The following is a 16727-nucleotide window of genomic DNA, read 5'->3' as shown; positions in this document are numbered from 1 at the left end:
ATAAAGTTTTATTGTAACACAGCCACACCCATTCATGTACATTCATTTACATGCTGTCCGTGGCTGCTTTCCAGATACAGTGGCAAAATTGCGTAGTTGTAACAGAGACTGCATAGCCCCCAAAGTAAAAAATATTTACTGTCCATCCCTTTTCATAAAGTTTTCCAGCTCCTTTATATAGAGCTAGAGGCCTGGTGCACAAAATTCATGCATGGGAGGGGGGTCCCCTCAGTCCAGCCTGCATCCTCTCCAATCTGGGACCCCTCAGGGGATGTCCGAGCAGTCAGACATCCCTCTCACAATCCGGGACTGCTGGCTCCTAACTGCTCACCTGCCTGCCTGCCTGATCGCCCCTAACTGCCCCCTCTGCCAGCCTGGTCGCCCCAACTGCACCCCCCCCACCAGCCTGGTTGCCCCCAACTGCCCCCCCTGCCGGCCTGGTTGCCCCCAACTGCCCCCCCCCCCTGCCGGCCTGGTCATCCCTCACTGCCCCCGCCTGCCAGCCTGGTCGCTCCATGCAGCCTGCTGTTCGGTCGTCCGTCCAGTTGTTTTGGTCATGACAGCCCCTGGCTTTTTATATATTAGGATTGTGGTTATGAGAAGAATCAGACAGACTTGGATTTGGGTTCAGATCTTGGCTTCGCCACACACTGTTCAACTCTGTAAGCTTTTACTCTCTCTGGTCCTCAGTTTCCACATCTGTGAGATGGGGCTGCTTGCACTTTGCACCTCTCGGGGTAGCCATGAAGGCGCTGGGTTCTGTGTCTGACATGCGGCAATACTCTGTAAATGCCAACTGTTATCAGTGATAATGGGAGGGCCTCCTCTACGTGACTTCCTTTTATTTTACACTAGAGGCCCGGTGCATGAAATTCGTGCATGGGGGCTGAGGGATGTCCCTCAGCCCAGCCTGCACCCTCTCCAATCTGGGACCCCTTGAGGGATGTTGGACATCCCTCTCACAATCCAGGACTGCTGGCTCCCAACCACTTGCCTGCCTCTGCCTGATTGCCCCTAACCACTTCTGCCTGCCAGCCTGATCACCCCATAACCATTCCCCTGCCAGCCTGATCGATGCCTAACTGCTCCCCGGCCAGCCCAATTGCCCCTAACTGCCCTCCCCTGCCATCCTGGTCACCCCATAACTGCCCTCCCCTGCCTGTCTGGTCTCCCCTAACTGCCCTCCCCTACAGGCCTGGTCGCCCCCAACTGCCCTCCCCTGCTGGTCCGGTCACCCCTAACTGCCCTCCTCTGCTGGCCTGGTCGCCCCTACTGCCCTCCCTTGCCAGCCTGGTGGCCCCCAACTGCCCTCCCCTGCAGGCCTGGCCCCCCCAACTGCCCTCCCCTGCAGGCCTGGGTTACCCCCCAACTGCCCTCCCCTGCAGGCCTGGTCCCCCCCAACTGCCCTCCCCTTCGGGCCTGGTTCCCCACCCCCCAACTGTCCTCCCCTGCAGGCCTGGGCCTCCCAACATCCCTCCCCTGCTGCCCTGGTCTCCCCCAACTGCCCTCCTCTGCTGGCCCAGTCACCCCTAACAGCCCTTCCTGTTAACCTGATTGCCCCCAACTGCCCTCCCCTGCTGGCCTCGGTCCCCCACAACTGTCCTCCCCTGCTGGCCTCGGTCCCCTACAACTGTCCTCCCTGCAGGCCTGGGTCCCCCCCAACTGTCCCCCACTGCAGGCCTGGTCCCCCCAACTGCCCTCCCCTTAAGGCCCGGTTGCCCCTAACTGTCCTCCCCTGCTGGCCTGGTCTCCCCCAACTGCCCTCCCCTGCAGGCCCGGTCACCCCTAACTGCTCTCTCTGCTTGCCTGATCGCCCACAACTGCCCTCCCCTGCAGGCCCGGTCACCCCTAACTGCTCTCTCTGCTTGCCTGATCGCCCACAACTGCCCTCCCCTGCAGGCCTGGTCCACCCCCAACTGCCCTCCTCTGCTGGCCTGGTCACCCCTAACTGCTCACAACTGCCCTCTCCTGCAGGCCATCTTGTGGCGGCCATCTTGTGTCCACATGGGGGCAGCCATCTTTGACCACATGGGGTGGCCATCTTGTGTCTTGGAGTGATGGTCAATTTGCATATTACTCTTTTATTAGATAGGATTCTGGGCTTCTGGGTAAGATTGCAGGAAGAGTGGCTCTGCTGCTTTAAAGGCGGTTTGAAAACCACTGCTTTAGATCAAGTTGGCAGAGGCTTCGGTGGGTGCTCTTGAGGGGCTCATAGAACTAACCAGCCTGGTAGATTCAGGGGGCCACAGGGGTTCCCCAAGAAGGAAACAGGATTGGGGTTCCAAGTTATCTATTGCTGTGTAACAAATTACCCCCAAATTTAGTGGCTTAAACATTATCTCAGTTTCTGTGGGTTGGGAATTCAGGAATGACTTTGATGGGAGGTTCAGGCTCAGGGTCTCTTGTGAGGCAACCAACGTTCAAGCTGTTGGCCTGGCCTCAGTCTTATCTGAGGGCTTGGCTGGGCTGGAGAACCAGCTTCCTAGGTGGCTCCTTCACATGGCTGTTGGCTGGAGGCCTCAGTTCCTCACCACAGGGGCTTCTTCACAGGCTGCTTGCCTGCCCTCAAACATGGCAGCTGGCTTCCCCCAGAAAGGGAACAGGGAGGAAGTTGTAACATCTTTTATGACCTCCCCTTGGAAGGCCGCCCCCCCCCCCCCTGCCCCCCGCATCCCTTCAGGTCTTTTTTTTTTTTATTTTTTTTATTTCTTTATTGATTTCAGAGAGGAAGGGAGAAGGAGAGAGAGATAGAAACATCAATGATGAGAGAGAATCATTGATCGGCTGCCTCCCACACACCCCCTAGTGGGGATCAAGCCCACAACCCAGGCATGTGCCCTTGGCCGGAATCAAACCTGGGACCCTTCAGTCCGCAGGCCGACGCTCTATCCACTGAGCCAAGCCGGCCAGGGCCCCTTCAGGTCTTGTTGTATTCATTAGCATTCATCCTAAGTCTGTCCCACACTAAAGGGGAGTGGCCTTAGCCTCCACCTCTCAGGGACATACCTGAGAACCACCACACTGACCCTATAGGGTCACTCAGGCGCACTGTCCCGATGGTGCTGGGGTTGGCCTGAGAAGCAGTAGGAATAATAATCATCCCATTGCTCAGCTCCTGCTGTTGGCTAGGGGCCCAAATACTTGAGCTAATACCGTCCCAGTCTAGGGCTGATTGGGGAAAATCAAAGTGGAAGAGCTTAGAAATAAGGATTTTAACACCCAATTTGGTAGTGCCTGGAGAGTGTGTGTGTGTGTATGTGTGTGTGTGTGTGTATGTGTGTGTGTGTGTGTGTGTGTGTGTGTGTGTGTGTGTGTGTGTGTTTCAATGTAAATTTAAAGCACTCCTACTGCTCTGTTTCAGTTACTATGCCAGATTCAAGTGAGATAGTGCTACCTTCCAGATGCTCACAGTAAAGGGAGACAGAATTAAGAACTAATCATTTCAGTACAGTGTGATCAATGCTGGCAGACTGATGAATGAATGAGTGTAGATGGACAACGGAGGGAGGGACCAGGTTTGCTGGGGCATGTTCCCCAAAGAAGAGCCTATTGTGATAGGTTTTGAGGGATGAATAGGAGCTCATTACCATGGTAAAGGAAGAAGAGCTTTCCAGGCAGGGGGATCAGCCTGTACAAGGGCAGGAAGGGGCTGGAAAGGCCAGTGTATTTAGGAAACCATGAGCAGTTTGGAGAGGGTGAGCAGGTGGCAGGGAATGAGGCTGCAGGTAGTTTGGGCCAGATTGTGAAGGCTCAAAACTGGGCTTAGAGGCTGACTTTTCATTTATGATCAACATTTATGATCAACAGTGTATTTTATGACTCATGCTTCTGTGAGATGTTAACAGACGCTAAGGTTATTTAATATTTACGTTCAGGAAGCCCAGGGTTTAGCACAATTAAAGCAGCTCCTTTACTGCAGGACTTATCACAACCTTTAATTCTCTCTGAGAGAGGGATAGAGTAGATGGGATTCAGTCAACATTCAAATACGTGGGATTCCCAAACTCATTTGATCACAAAACCCCTTCCCAAGGGAGCCTCAGGAGGCCTGTGCTCCAGGGAACACACTTTGGAAATGCTGCTTGTAGATATTGACAAGAGCCAGCGCAGTGATGGCGAACCTATGACACGCGTGTCAGCACTGACACGCGTAGCCATTTCTGATGACACGCGGCCGCTGAGGCGGCCGCATGCTGAGAATGAAACGTTTGCTGCTCCTGAGGATGAAACATTTGCGAAATAATGTTTTTTCCTCAAAGTGACACACTACCTGAATTATGCTAAGTTTTTTGGTGAAGTTTGACACACCAAGCTCAAAAGGTTGCCCATCACTGAGCTAGCGAGTGTTCTACGTTGGAGTGTGGTATAATCAGATCCGCAGTTTCTGGCTGCTGTTTGGAGGGCAGACTGAAGAGGGAGAAGCCAGGAGATGGAAGGACTAGTGAGGTGCATACAGGGAGAAGGAAGGGTGTCGGAGATATTGAGGGGTGGCATCGGCAGGCTTGCAGGTTGATTAAATTGGCTGGGGGTTGGAGGTGCGGGGGAAAGGGAAGACTTGTGGCCCTCGCTCTGATTTCTGGCAGATGCGATGCTATCGAGTCGGTGGGCAGAGTGGAGGAAGGTATTTGGTGGTGTGGATGGAACGGGTGCTTCTGGGTCAGGTGGAGGTCTGTAACTGAGCTTGGCCACATTACCTGTACTTAATTTGTGGGCGAGGTGGGACAAGGAATTTAACACCTTAGAAGAAAGGGACAAGTTCTTGAAAAGCACAACTTTACCAAAATTGACACCAGTTGGAAACAGAAAAGCTAAGCAGCCCCACATCTATTAAATTTGTGCCCAACTGGCATGGCTCAGTGGTTGAGCTTCGACCTATGAACCAGGAAGTCACGGTTCGATTCCCTGTCAGGGCACATGCCGAGGTTGTGGGCTCGATGCCCAGTGTGGGACATGAAGGAGGTGGATGATCAATGATTCTCTCTCATCATTGATGTTTCTCTCTCTCTCTCTCCCTTCCTCTCTGAAATCAATAAACATATATATTAAGAAAGAAAAGAACTAAATTTGTAATCAAAGTCTTTGCACAAAGGAAATTCCAAGCCCAGACAGTTTCACTGGTGAGTTCAGCCTAACAGGTAAGGAAGAAACAACACCGATCTCACACAAACGCCTTTAGAAAATCATTAATGGGAGAGGTGACTTCACGCATGGCTTCCACTTAGTCCTGGCTTCCAATTCAAGCTCCGTTGCTTTCATCCGTTCAGCGTCATGTTTTGAGTACTTGCTATGGGTCAGACACATTCTAGGCGCTGAAGTTATATTCGTGAACAAAGCAGGTGAAACTCACTGTCCTCTCCGTGTTACGCAAGGTCGTTGGGTGTGTCATTTAACTGTCCTGAACCTCAGTTTTCTCACCTGTGGAGTGGGGACAGCAATGCCCTCTTTCCTGAGAGTCGTCAGGACTCACAGTGACGGTGAGGGGAGGGAAGCAGGCAGGCAGCCAGAGGTGGGCAGTTCCCCAGCGGCCACTGATGCTTGTCTCTCTGTCATGTGTGTGTGTGTGTGTGTTCCACGGCCTGCCCTCTCAGGCTTTAAAATGTGTGTCAGCAGCAGCAGCAGCAGCCACGATGAGGCCCCTGTCCTGAACGACAAGCTGGATGTGCCCAACATCATCATCACCCCCCCGACCCCTACGGGCATGATGCTGCCAAGGGACTCCAGGAGGACAGGTGAGGCTACCCTGCCCCGCTGCCAGGTTGGGGAAGGGGGCGGGGAGTTGGGCTGGGGACAGCTCAAGGGGCCCCATTCTGTGCTCTGGGTCTGAGTTCATGTCCCCACCTCCCTGGGTTTATTAAAAATTTACCCTTGGATCTCCACCGTGGGCCCCTCACCGTGGCTCAGCCTCAGCAAGAGGTGGCATGTTAAGTAATTAGCTAGACAATCCCTCCCGGCAGCTGAGCGAGTGATGGATGGGGTTGGGCAGGCTCGCCAAGGTAATTGATGGATGCGCCTTCCCCTGCTAGCCAGGCGACCGGCGCTCCATCTTGCTGGCTGCAGAGGTTCAGCTGGACAGGACAGGCTTGGAAATATGCCCACGCCGGGCTGGGGCTGATCTCTGGGCCTTCCGGATGTAGCTCACTGCAGGGAGGGGAGAGACGATGGAATTGTTCCCAGAGAGAGGGTGAGAGGGAGAGGCTGACACTGGTGACCCCAAGTGCCCCTCTGTGGATACTGTTGGGGCTGGTCAGACAGATTGTCCATTTATTCATTAAGCAGATTTATTGAGCCAGGCCTGTGCTAGGTTCTGAGGTTGCTGTTGTGAATAATAGTAATAATAATAATAATAATAATAATAATAATAATAATAATATAAGTAATGATTCTGATAGCAGTAATTGAGTCCTAATAGTAAGTCTGAATTAGGTCTAGTTTGCATCCCCATTTTATGGATGGGTAGACTGAGGTTCAGAGAGGTGGAGACACTTGTCATACAGCTGGTAAGAGGCAGAGTTGGATTCAGACCCAGGCTGCGTGATATAGAACTTACCTGTGGACCGCTAGTCTAGACGCCCTCCTTTCAGCCCACCTGCCATCGAGGCGTGAGTCCTGCCTGGCCTTTACGGGGGACACAGGCTGGCAAGGCTAATGTGGAGCTCATGGAAGTCCGGTGGGGGGATCTTAGGCACACTTTTCTAAATGTGTAGAGTTTGGATCTCAGCTTGCCCAGCAGGCAAGTGACTAGAGAAAGAGGTTGGACTCTGGACCGGGCCTGTGCTGTGACCGGGGCTGGGCCATGCTCAGGAGGGATTGTAATGGGTCACATTCCTACGTCACCTTCCCAAGTGACAGGCACCGGGTCTACATGCTTTTCACAAATCTTATTTCTCATTCCAACCGTAAGGCCTGTGAGTACCGTCCTTATCTCTAGTTTACAGACGAGGAAGCTGAGGTCCAGAGAGGGCGAGTGACCCACCCAAGGGCTTGCAGCGAAGCAGAAGAGCTGGGCTTCTGCTCCAATGTCTAACCAAGAGCTCAGTGCGGGCAGTGGAGGCCCCGGTCCTTGGCTCTGCCATTACACTCCCTCCCCTCTCTGAGCCTCAGTGTCCCCATCTGTTTAATGGGACCCTAACCACCTTCCCTGCTCCTGGGGCCATGTGAGTGCAGGGGAGACTCGTGGTTACTCTACAAGGTGTGTGGGGTGAGCATCTGGAGGCCCTGGACCCCAGGGCGATTCCTAACACAGGGGAGAGGTTCCTTTTAAGCTTAAGCAGTTCCAGGGGCAGATTCGTGCAGAGGGACCGGCACAGGGGTCCCCTCCTGTCCTGTCCGAGGCAGAGCTCAGACCTGACCCTCCGCTCTCCTCATTCAGAGAAGGGAAGCATGGGAGAAAGAGCACAGACGTGGAGTCAGAAAACCCTGAGTTTGGATCCTGGCTCTACTACTCATCAGCATGCGACTTTGAACAGGAAGCTCCACCTCCCCAAGCCTCAGTTTCTCCATCTGTAAAATGGAGACAATAATAATGCCTCAGAGAGGTTGTAGAAGATTAAAGATGAGGAAGGTCAAGGGCTGATTTCTGTGGCGTGCTGTGGATATTCTCACCAGTGATATTTAGGGCAGAAGGAAAGACCCCCAGACCTGGGTGGCACCTCCTGCAGGCCTGAGGGCTCTGGGTAGATACCAGTACCTGGGGCTTCCCCAGGCAGCGAGGAATCAGAGAGAAGCCCAGCCCTGCCTGGCCACCTGCTGACTTGGAGCAGGTCTCCACTCTCTAAGCATCAAATCCGCACCTCTAGAACTGCCCAGCCCTGGGGGGTGCGCAATCCCAGGAACCTTAGCTAGGGACCCTGGGAGCTCAGCAATTGAGTGTGGGGTGAGGGTGCATGGCAATCGGTGAGACCCACCATCATTGGGATCCCCTCTCAACATCCATTGGCACCACTGCCCATTTAGGGGAGGATCTCAGGGAGGTGATACAAAGCAAGGAGCCCGCAGGCACTGGCCCCAGAGCTCCCAGGGAGAGGGGCCTGAAGGGGGTGGGGGACCCATCCACATGTTGATCCCCCTCTTGCCTCCTAGTCTGGCTGGAAGAGACGGGGTCATGTCCGGAGGATGGAGAAATAGACCCTGAAGCCTGAGAAGGAAGCACAGGTCTGGCATTTGTTGGCTCTGGCTCCGGCTCTGGTCATCCCTCATTCCACGTGTCCCCAGGGGGGCGTAGCCGCCTGGGACAGAAGCGCTGAGTAAGCCGGATGGGAGAGTGGTTTCGGCACGGGACCAGGAGAAGTGTGGCAAGCTGAGCAAGGGATCAGCCCTGCGTGCTTGCAGAAGGATGTTTCCCTGGCCCCATTGGTGGACGGACCTCTGATGCCTACACATTCTTGCTGACCCCAGGGCCATGGTGGTGGCCATCAGGGTGCCAGGGAGAAGCTTTCTTCCGGACAAACACACTCCCCGCACCCTGGACCACGCCGATGGTGCCCAGGAGATCAACACACACAGGAACTTCTTGCAAAGGAGTGGCTGCATTTTTTACAAGTTGTTTTACAGATCTCAAAAACAGTCCAAAAGTGATTTATAATTTTTTTTTGCATTATAAATAAAGATCCTCTGTAATGAATGGCAAGCCCTGCTTCTTGGTTGGGCGGAGGAGATGGAGCACACCGGGTGCAGAGGTGGGTTTGAGAGAGTCGGTTGTCACAGAGGTCTGGCTGGTGATGAGCCTTTGGACGGTCTCGGGTCCCACTGAACTGCAGACCACTGGGCCTGGGCATGGCCAAGGGCATGGCACATAGGTCACACAGACCTTGTTTGAGTCCCAGCTCTGCGCCTGCCAGCTGTGGGATCTTGGTAATACATCTCTAGGATGGGAGGCAATGGTTGGTTTTGTTTTTATGATTTATTAATTTTTTAATTGAATTTATTAGTGTGATATTGGTTACTAAAAATTGCATTGGTTACTAAAAATTGCATTGGTTACTAAAAATTGCATCTGTACATGGTATGGTGTGTTTATCAACCCAAGTCAAGTCTCCTTCCATCACCATTTATTCCCCCTTTACCCTCTTCTACCTCCCTCCAAAACCTCCCCCCTTCTCTGGCAATCACCATACTGTTGTCAATGGTTTTGTATTTTTTTTAAAAGAACATCAAATGGTTGGTGTCCCCCTCTCCCCGTAGACTGTTCTAATCATGACACAAGTGTTTCTATTCATTTTCTTTGGTTTCCATCAGAGCTGGGTGGCTTATCCTAGCTTTGGTTTGTCCACTGCCGGAGTTGGGTTCTCCCAGGAGCAGAGGGGGGCCATGGCTTTGGGAGTAAGGAGTCTTATCTGGCAGGTGATCCTGGGGTACACGGGTGGAGGATAGGCAAGTGCAGTTCCGGGATGCCCAAGACCACGCTCAGATTCAATAACTTGCTAGAAGGACTTAACTAAAAAAAACAAACCCATTATAGTTGTGGTGATGGTTTATTACAGCAAAAGCATGCAGAGCAAAATCAGCAAAGGGAAGAAGCCCGAAAGGTGGGGGCCAGGAGAGACCAGGGAGGCATGCACATCCAGGAAAGTCACACTCAGACAGCACTCACTCCTTCCAGCAGCGATGGTGACACTCGCACCCTAGGGCGCCTGCCAGGGACACTCACCTGAGTCTTGGTGTCCAGAGTTTTCACTGGGGGTTGGTCATGTAGACATGGTCATCATGTTCTGCGCCGCCCCCTGGTGGTTAGCGCACATCATAGTGAGCAGTCAGATTCCCTGCTTGTGGTGGCCTCAGGGGTCAGGGTGATACCACGTGACCCAGACCCCACCTTGTAGGTTGTAGATTGTCCTGTGTGGCCCAGGACCCAGGGAAACAGAGACACTCCTATCAGGCAGGGCATTCCAAGCTTTAGAGGTCACCGCTCTAGAACCACGGGCAGAGGTCAGCTCTCTGGGCACAATTCATTCTTCACTGCAAAGAATTGAGGCCGGGAAGGGAAAGCGCCGTAGGAGGTCTGGAGCCAGTCAACCTCACCCACCTGGGCACTCGGGGCTGTTGAGTGCCTGGGTTGTATGGTGGGCCCCACAGTCAGGGCCGGCTCCGTGGGCCTGCGATGGGCACGATCCAACGGGGCCCACTCTCAGAAGGACCCGCTCTCTGCCGTCGCTGCCTAAAAATTCTTAATCCTTGTTGAACCAGGGCCGAATATTCATTATGCACTGGGTCCCTGAGTGATACAGGGGTCCTGCTTCCTACAGAGGCACACACAGCTCTCGATGGGAGCGATGTCACAGGCACGTGGTAAGAAGTGCATGTGGGATGGGAGATGTGGTGGAACCACAGTCCACCACCCATTCATGCAGTTTCTGTCTCTGGAATGCCTTTGCTCCCTTTTCCCAGCCCGGTCCCTTGGCAAAGCCCGGTCCATTGCCACCTGATGCTGCTCCCGCTGGGCCCTGCAGATTAAAGTCTTCTGTCCCCCGGTTCCCACAGCACCTTCTCCTCTCCTGGGGCAGGACCCCCTTCCATTCTATATAACAAAAGCCTGATATGCAAATTGTCTCCTCAGCCGGGCAGGTGGGAGGGAATTTGACTGCTCGCTATGATGTGCACTGACCACCAGGGGGCGGCATGGAACATGGTGGGCATTGGCGACACAGCACTGGCAATGGGAGGCACTGCCCACCCGATGGGCCTGACGAGAGCGGGACCACAGCGGGATGGTGGAGCACGTGAGCGGGTGGTGCCAGGCCAAGGCGGGTGCGAGCGGCCCCACCGCCTGGCTCCCAGGCACTGAGGGAGACAGGGCAAATAGCAATATTAAAATATTTCCTCTTAATTATTTTCCTGTCAATGTGCATGAATCTGTGCACAGAGCCACTAGTTGTTTCATAATCACTGATGTGCAAGTCATCACAGGAAGGAAGGGGTGACCCGGCCACTGGGGCTCAGGACCTAGGGCTGATACACCCACACTCAAGCTTGGGCACGGCACCCTCACACATGACCCTTAGAAAATAAAGCTTCTGTGCCAGGGACGCGGTCCCACACACCAGTTCCCAGAGCTCACACTTCCGAGGTGCTCAGGATGTTTGTTTGTTTAGCCCTCGTATTGCTTGCTGTGTGCAGGACTGTTCTAAGCACTTTGTGTATATGTAACTCATGAAACTGGGACGTCGTGTATTAGTTTGCGTTGTGCTGTGTACCAAGCAACCCACCCCTGCTGTAGACTGAGTGTTGTGTCCCCCGCAGACATGTGAAGACATGGCCAACTGAGAACCAGGGAGCAAGCGGGCCCTCACCACACACCAAACCATGAACTTCCAGCCTCCAGAACTGGAAACCATGCCTGTTGTTTATGAGCCACCCAGCCTGTGGTGTTCTGTTATAGCCGCCCAATGGGCTGAGACACCCCACCCTCCACACTCGGTAGCTTAGAACAGCAAGCAGTGACCTCCCACGCTCCGGTCTCTGGCTGGGCCATGGCCCTGCTGGGTGGCTGCCGGGAGTTGGGCTTTGTCAGGCCCTCGTTGGGTTCAAATCTGCTTCGTGTGTCTCCTCACTTTGTGGCCAGCAGCGACCAGAGTACGTTCCCTTGGAGCATGCGCCAGGCCAGGCGAGCGCGCTCACAGCTTCTGCTCCTGACGTGTGGCCCCGGTCCTCTTCCCTCTGGAGCCCAGGGGGATGCTGGGCCTCAGGGCCGGGGCTGGGCGCTCACGCTAGCCTGGCTCTGTCCACATCTCCCTGGGCACTGCTCAGAGGCCTCCAGCCCCCTCAGCAACCTGCCGTGGCTAATCGCCGCCTCATCCAGGCTTTTAGTGCCCATGGCAACAGGAAGAAGAGCAGGCGGGAGGCTAGCCTGAGGCTGCCCGGGACACTGGACCTGGCCTTCTCACAGGGGCCTCTAGAATGTTGGCAGTAACGCTGGTGTTCGCAAGGCTGTGCTTGAGAAGATCCACCAGGCCCACCGGTGCCATCAACCTGTGGGGTCGTTGTGTTCTACGTGAACGTGACCCTTCATTAAAGGTCAGGGTGCCGTCTGGGTGGGGCTGGGGGCCTCGGTGGGGCTGGCCTAGAAAGAGAATTTATCTTGACCTCAAAACATGGCTCTTTGATTCTTATTTCCTGAGTCAGTTCCTCCATTTTAATACACCCTGAGGGGGATGGTTACTAACGTCTGCAGCTTATTTTTCATTTATTTTTAATGCCAAAGCTGCACATACTGATTAAATCCAACAATAAAAAGCCTTGTAAACGGTTCCCCCCAAAGTGTGTGTGTGGGGGTGGGGGTAGTGGAGCAGGGGCTGCAGTAAATGGCAACTGAAGAGGAAACGGATGGACGGATGGACGTTAGCAGCTCTGGCCGCTGACAAAGCCCATCACCCCTCACCCTGGTGTGTCCCAGAGACGCTCCCAGGTTCCAGGAGGCCAGCAATGTCCGATGTGAGACTCGGGATCTGTGCTGTATGCTTCCGGGAAGGATGGCTGGGAGGGGACAAAAGTGTGAAAACAGATGGAAATGTAATTTTTTAATGACAGCAGCAGATGGCAAAAAGACACAAGAGTGTGTTCGCACCACGTCGGAGCCACTTGAGAGCACCCGGCACAGCCGTGATGTGCGCCATGCGGCTGGCCTGATGGCTCCCCCGCCAAACCCTGGAGGCCAGTGAGCTGCAGAGAGGAACCTGCAGGCCCCCCAGGGAGGGGCAGGGCGTGCTGCCAGGCTGTGTGGGGCCACAGGTAGATGGGGAAATACCTGTGGCCACCTGGGTGGGGCCCAGCAGCATCCCCGAACCTGGCTTTTCCAGATACAGCCAGGCAGTCGGTGGGCTCTGGTGTCAGACAACCCCTCTTGTTGGTCCCCATGCCCGGCTGTCCTAGCTCAGGTCATCGCCACGGCTCACCTGGACTTCTCACAACCTCCCATCTAAGGCAAGTCTCCTGCTGCTGGACTGTTGTATTTCTGAGTGCAGAGCTATTCATGTGGCTCCTCCACCTGCAACCCCAAAGGGGCTCACTCCCAGACGCACAGGAGCCTGCCTGGGAGCACACTCTTGGCCCCTCCTTGTGTTGCCAATTTATTAACAGCAAATAAGCCAAATGGAGACTATTAAAGAACTTTAAATTACGAGAGAGAGAGAGAGAGAGAGAGAGAGAGAGAGAGAGAGAAGAGAAGAGAAGAGAAGAGAAGAGAAGAGAAGAGAAGAGAAGAGAAGAGAAGAGAAGAGAAGAGAAGAGAAGAGAAGAGAAGAGAAGAGAAGAGAAGATTTACAAAGCAGGCCCTAGAGAGCTGGCCACTGCATGTCTTTCTTGCTTCACTTCTCACCACACTCAGTGGGGGTGATAATGCCTCCTGGGGCAGCCATGAGCAGAAGAAACCTCTCCTGCCCTGGCCGGGTAGCTCAGTTGGTTAGTGTGTCATCCTGATATGCCAATCTTGTGGGTTCGATCCCCAGTCAGGGCACATACAAGAATCAACCAATGAATGCATGAATAAGTAGAACAACAAATTGATGCCTCTCTCTCTCTTCCCCCCCTCCCCCCTCAAATCAATGAAGAAAAATTAAAAAGAAAGTTAGAATCTGTTCCTGCTGAGAGTAGGAGCCATGTTGGCACAGCTGAGGACCTAACGGGCTCCAGGGGACGATGGCATTCAGAATAGGTACAGTCCACACCCATCAGAGCCGCCAAGGTCAACCCTGCCAGAGGCCACATGATCACCTCCACATTAGAGACCAGACGCAGGCAGAGGCTCAAGTCACAGCGGGAGCTGTGCCTCCTGGCCCCCTGGAGCCCGGGGTGGGGGTGGGGACTATTTAGGGAGGCATTCCTGTCCTGTTATCAGAGCCCTGCTCTGAACCACACCGCTGTCGTATTTCAGCTGAGGCAAGGCAAGGAAGTCACCCAGGAGGTGTTTTGCATTCTGCATTTCTCTCCTGCTGCCCACACTGTAATTCGAGCCGCCTCTTAGATGGGTGACACCACTAGCTGCAAGTCAGCGCTTTCCCTGAGGTCCCCCCACCCCCACCCCCGCGCCCCGCCCCGCCCCACCATCACAGGAGAGAGGCTGGACTCAGTTTATCAGAGCAGTGGCTCTTGGCCTAGGCCCAGGCCTGAGCCCCACTCCAGGGGTTCTGACTCCTCGGGTCCAGGGGTGGCCCCAGCATCGGGTAGATGAGTCTCTTGCACAGGCAGGGCTGAGAGTCTGGGGAGCTCCTCACGCACCTCCTCGCTTCTTCACTGTATTTCATCGTTTTCTGTGGGGATGCATCGGCGAGCTGCTGGCCCAACGTCAAACGCAGGAGGAAATGACCCTTCAGAGGATCCTGATCCCCCGTCAGTCATATGGCAAATGCTCCATTTCCACGTGCGGCCAGATCTACCGGCCGGAAATAAACTGACCGTTTTCATCATTGCAGGAAGACCCGCCGCCTGCGCATCAGAAGCCCGCCTTGCTGGCTCGCTTTGGAGCACTGTTCTGTGTGACCAGAAGTTATCATGCTGCCGACTTCCCCGAAGAGGGCAATAGGTTCACGTCTTTGGGGGTGTATTAGGTTTCCGGGGGAGCCTGGGAAGGCTTTTGAAAATAAACTTATTCTTGGTAAGGAAAGCTTTAGAGTTACAAAAAAGTTGCAAAGATAGCACAGCAGGTTCCCATATACTGCCCACCCAGTGTTTAATCTTATGCTGCTCTGGTACATTTGTCACAATTAGGGAACCAATTTTTATACATTATTATTAATTAAAGTGCATGCTCGATTCCCATTTCCTCAGTTTTCCCCTAATGTCCTTTCTTTGCTCTGGGATCTCATCCAGGATCCCACATGACATTGAGTCGGCATGAATTCTTAGGCTCCTCTGGGCCGTGACAGTCTTTGACTCTCCTTGTTTTTGATGACCTTGACAGGTTTTTGTTTTTTGAGAGAGAGAGAGAGAGAGAGAGAGAGAGAGAGAGAGAGAGAGAGAGAGAGGAAAAAACACATCGATTTGGTTTTCCACATATTTATGCATCGTTTGGTTGACTCTTGTATGTGCCCTGACCCGGAATCAAACCCACAACCTCGGCGTATCAGGATGATACTCCAACCAACTGAGCCACCCAGCCAGGGTGACCTTGACACTTTTGAGAAGTGCTGGTCAGGTGTTTTGTAGCAAGTCCCTCAATTGGGATTTGTCTGATGTTTTTCTCATGATTAGACTGCGGTTGCAGGTTTTCATCCATGATATCAAGGGTGCATGCTGTGACCTTGGCTTATCACTTTTCATCCATGATATCAAGGGTGCATGCTGTGACCATGGCTTATCACTGCTGTTGACCTTGATCACCTGGCTAAGGTCATGTTGATCAGGTTTCTTCACTGCCAAGTTACTCTGTTTTCCCCTGTTTCCATCCCGTTCTCTTTGGAAGCAAGTTGCTCTGGGCAGCCCACACTTTAGGAGTGGGGTGTTATGCTCCACCTTTTCCCCCCTAAATATACTTTTATTGATTTCAGAGAGGAAGAGAGAGTGAGAGAGAGAGATAGAAACATCAGAGTCCAGAGTGCTAACCATTACACAATGGAACCGAGAGATAGAAACATCAATAATGAGAAGGAATCATTGATAGGCTGCCTCCCACATGCTCCCCAGTGAGGACCAGCCCACAACCTGGGCATGTGCCCTGACCAGGAATCGAACCGTGACTTCCTGGTTCATAGGTCAACTGAGCCACGCCAGCTGGCAATGCTCCACCTTCTTGAAGGCTGGGCATCTATATACATCATCTGGAATTCTTTGGCATGAAGGATTTGTCCCTTCACCCCATTAATCTTATCTCCAACTCTTAATTCATTACCACATGGGGCATTCTAGCCCTGCAGGGGAGGCATTTCTTACAGCAGGAAATAATGGTATGAGGGCCTGTTCCCCCCTCTCAAGTAGCAACCCCACTTCCATCATTCTCCCCTCCCTTGTATTCCTCTTGTCTGTTTGCGTCTCAGTCCCCCCCCCCCCCCCCGCCCCCCACCGACTTTAAGAGCCAGGCATGAAGCTGGGCATTTGGATCCTTTCTGGATCCTGGGAATGGCTCAGAGCTGGGCTGGATTGGAGCAGCTGCTTCCCTCCCCAGGTTTCCCCACTATAAAAACCTCCTGGGGAGCATGTTAAGTGTGTGGTTTCTGAGTTAGAAAGTCTGAGCCTGGAGATCAGGGAAGGACATTTTAATACAGCTTTGTTGAGGGATAATTCACCCTTTTAAAGTGCACAGTTCCGTGGTTTTTAGTATATTTACAGAGTGTGCAACCACCACCACTATCTAATTCCAGAACATTTCCACCACCCCAAAAAGAAACCCCTTCCCCATTAACAGTCATTCCCATTTCTCTCTCCCCCAGCCCTGGCAACCACTAATTTCCTCTCTGTCTCTGCAGATTTCCCTATTCTAGACAGCTCATATACATGGAATCATACATGGTTTTGGTGATTGGCTTCTTTCACTTGGCATAATGTTTTCAAGGTGCACCCACATTGTAGCAGGCATCAGTGCTTCATTCCTGTTTATGGCTAAATAACATTCCACAGCACGTATAGACCATATTTTGTTTATCCATCCCTCAGTTGATAGACATTTGGGTCATGTCCACCTTTTGGCTGTTGCAAATCATGCTGCTATGAAAGGAAAGTCATTTAACAAGTCTTCCAAGTGTCCCGGATGTACACTCAAGTTTGAGACTCTAGGACACCATTTTGCAGCGTGTGACGCTGCA

At 53.2% G+C, this 16727-nt stretch overlaps 1 protein-coding gene across 1 annotated transcript in view; it reads left to right on the top strand.

Moving 5' to 3' along the window:
- Positions 1 to 8586, top strand: part of LOC307116087 (uncharacterized protein C16orf74) — a 33569-nt gene extending 24983 nt beyond the window's left edge. Inside the window, exons 3-4 of the mRNA XM_079799749.1 lie at positions 5589 to 5729; positions 8080 to 8586. Of these exons, the coding sequence (XP_079655875.1) occupies positions 5589 to 5729; positions 8080 to 8138 (200 nt within the window). The 3' untranslated portion in view covers positions 8139 to 8586. The remainder of the gene's footprint in view (positions 1 to 5588; positions 5730 to 8079) is intronic.
- Positions 8587 to 16727: the final 8141 nt, after the last annotated feature.

The sequence above is a fragment of the Cnephaeus nilssonii genome (genome assembly GCF_951640355.1).
Source record: "Cnephaeus nilssonii genome assembly, chromosome: 20".
Taxonomy (NCBI): domain Eukaryota; kingdom Metazoa; phylum Chordata; class Mammalia; order Chiroptera; family Vespertilionidae; genus Cnephaeus; species Cnephaeus nilssonii.
Note: the sequence above shows the minus strand (reverse complement) of the source record. Positions and strands in the feature narration are given on the sequence as shown.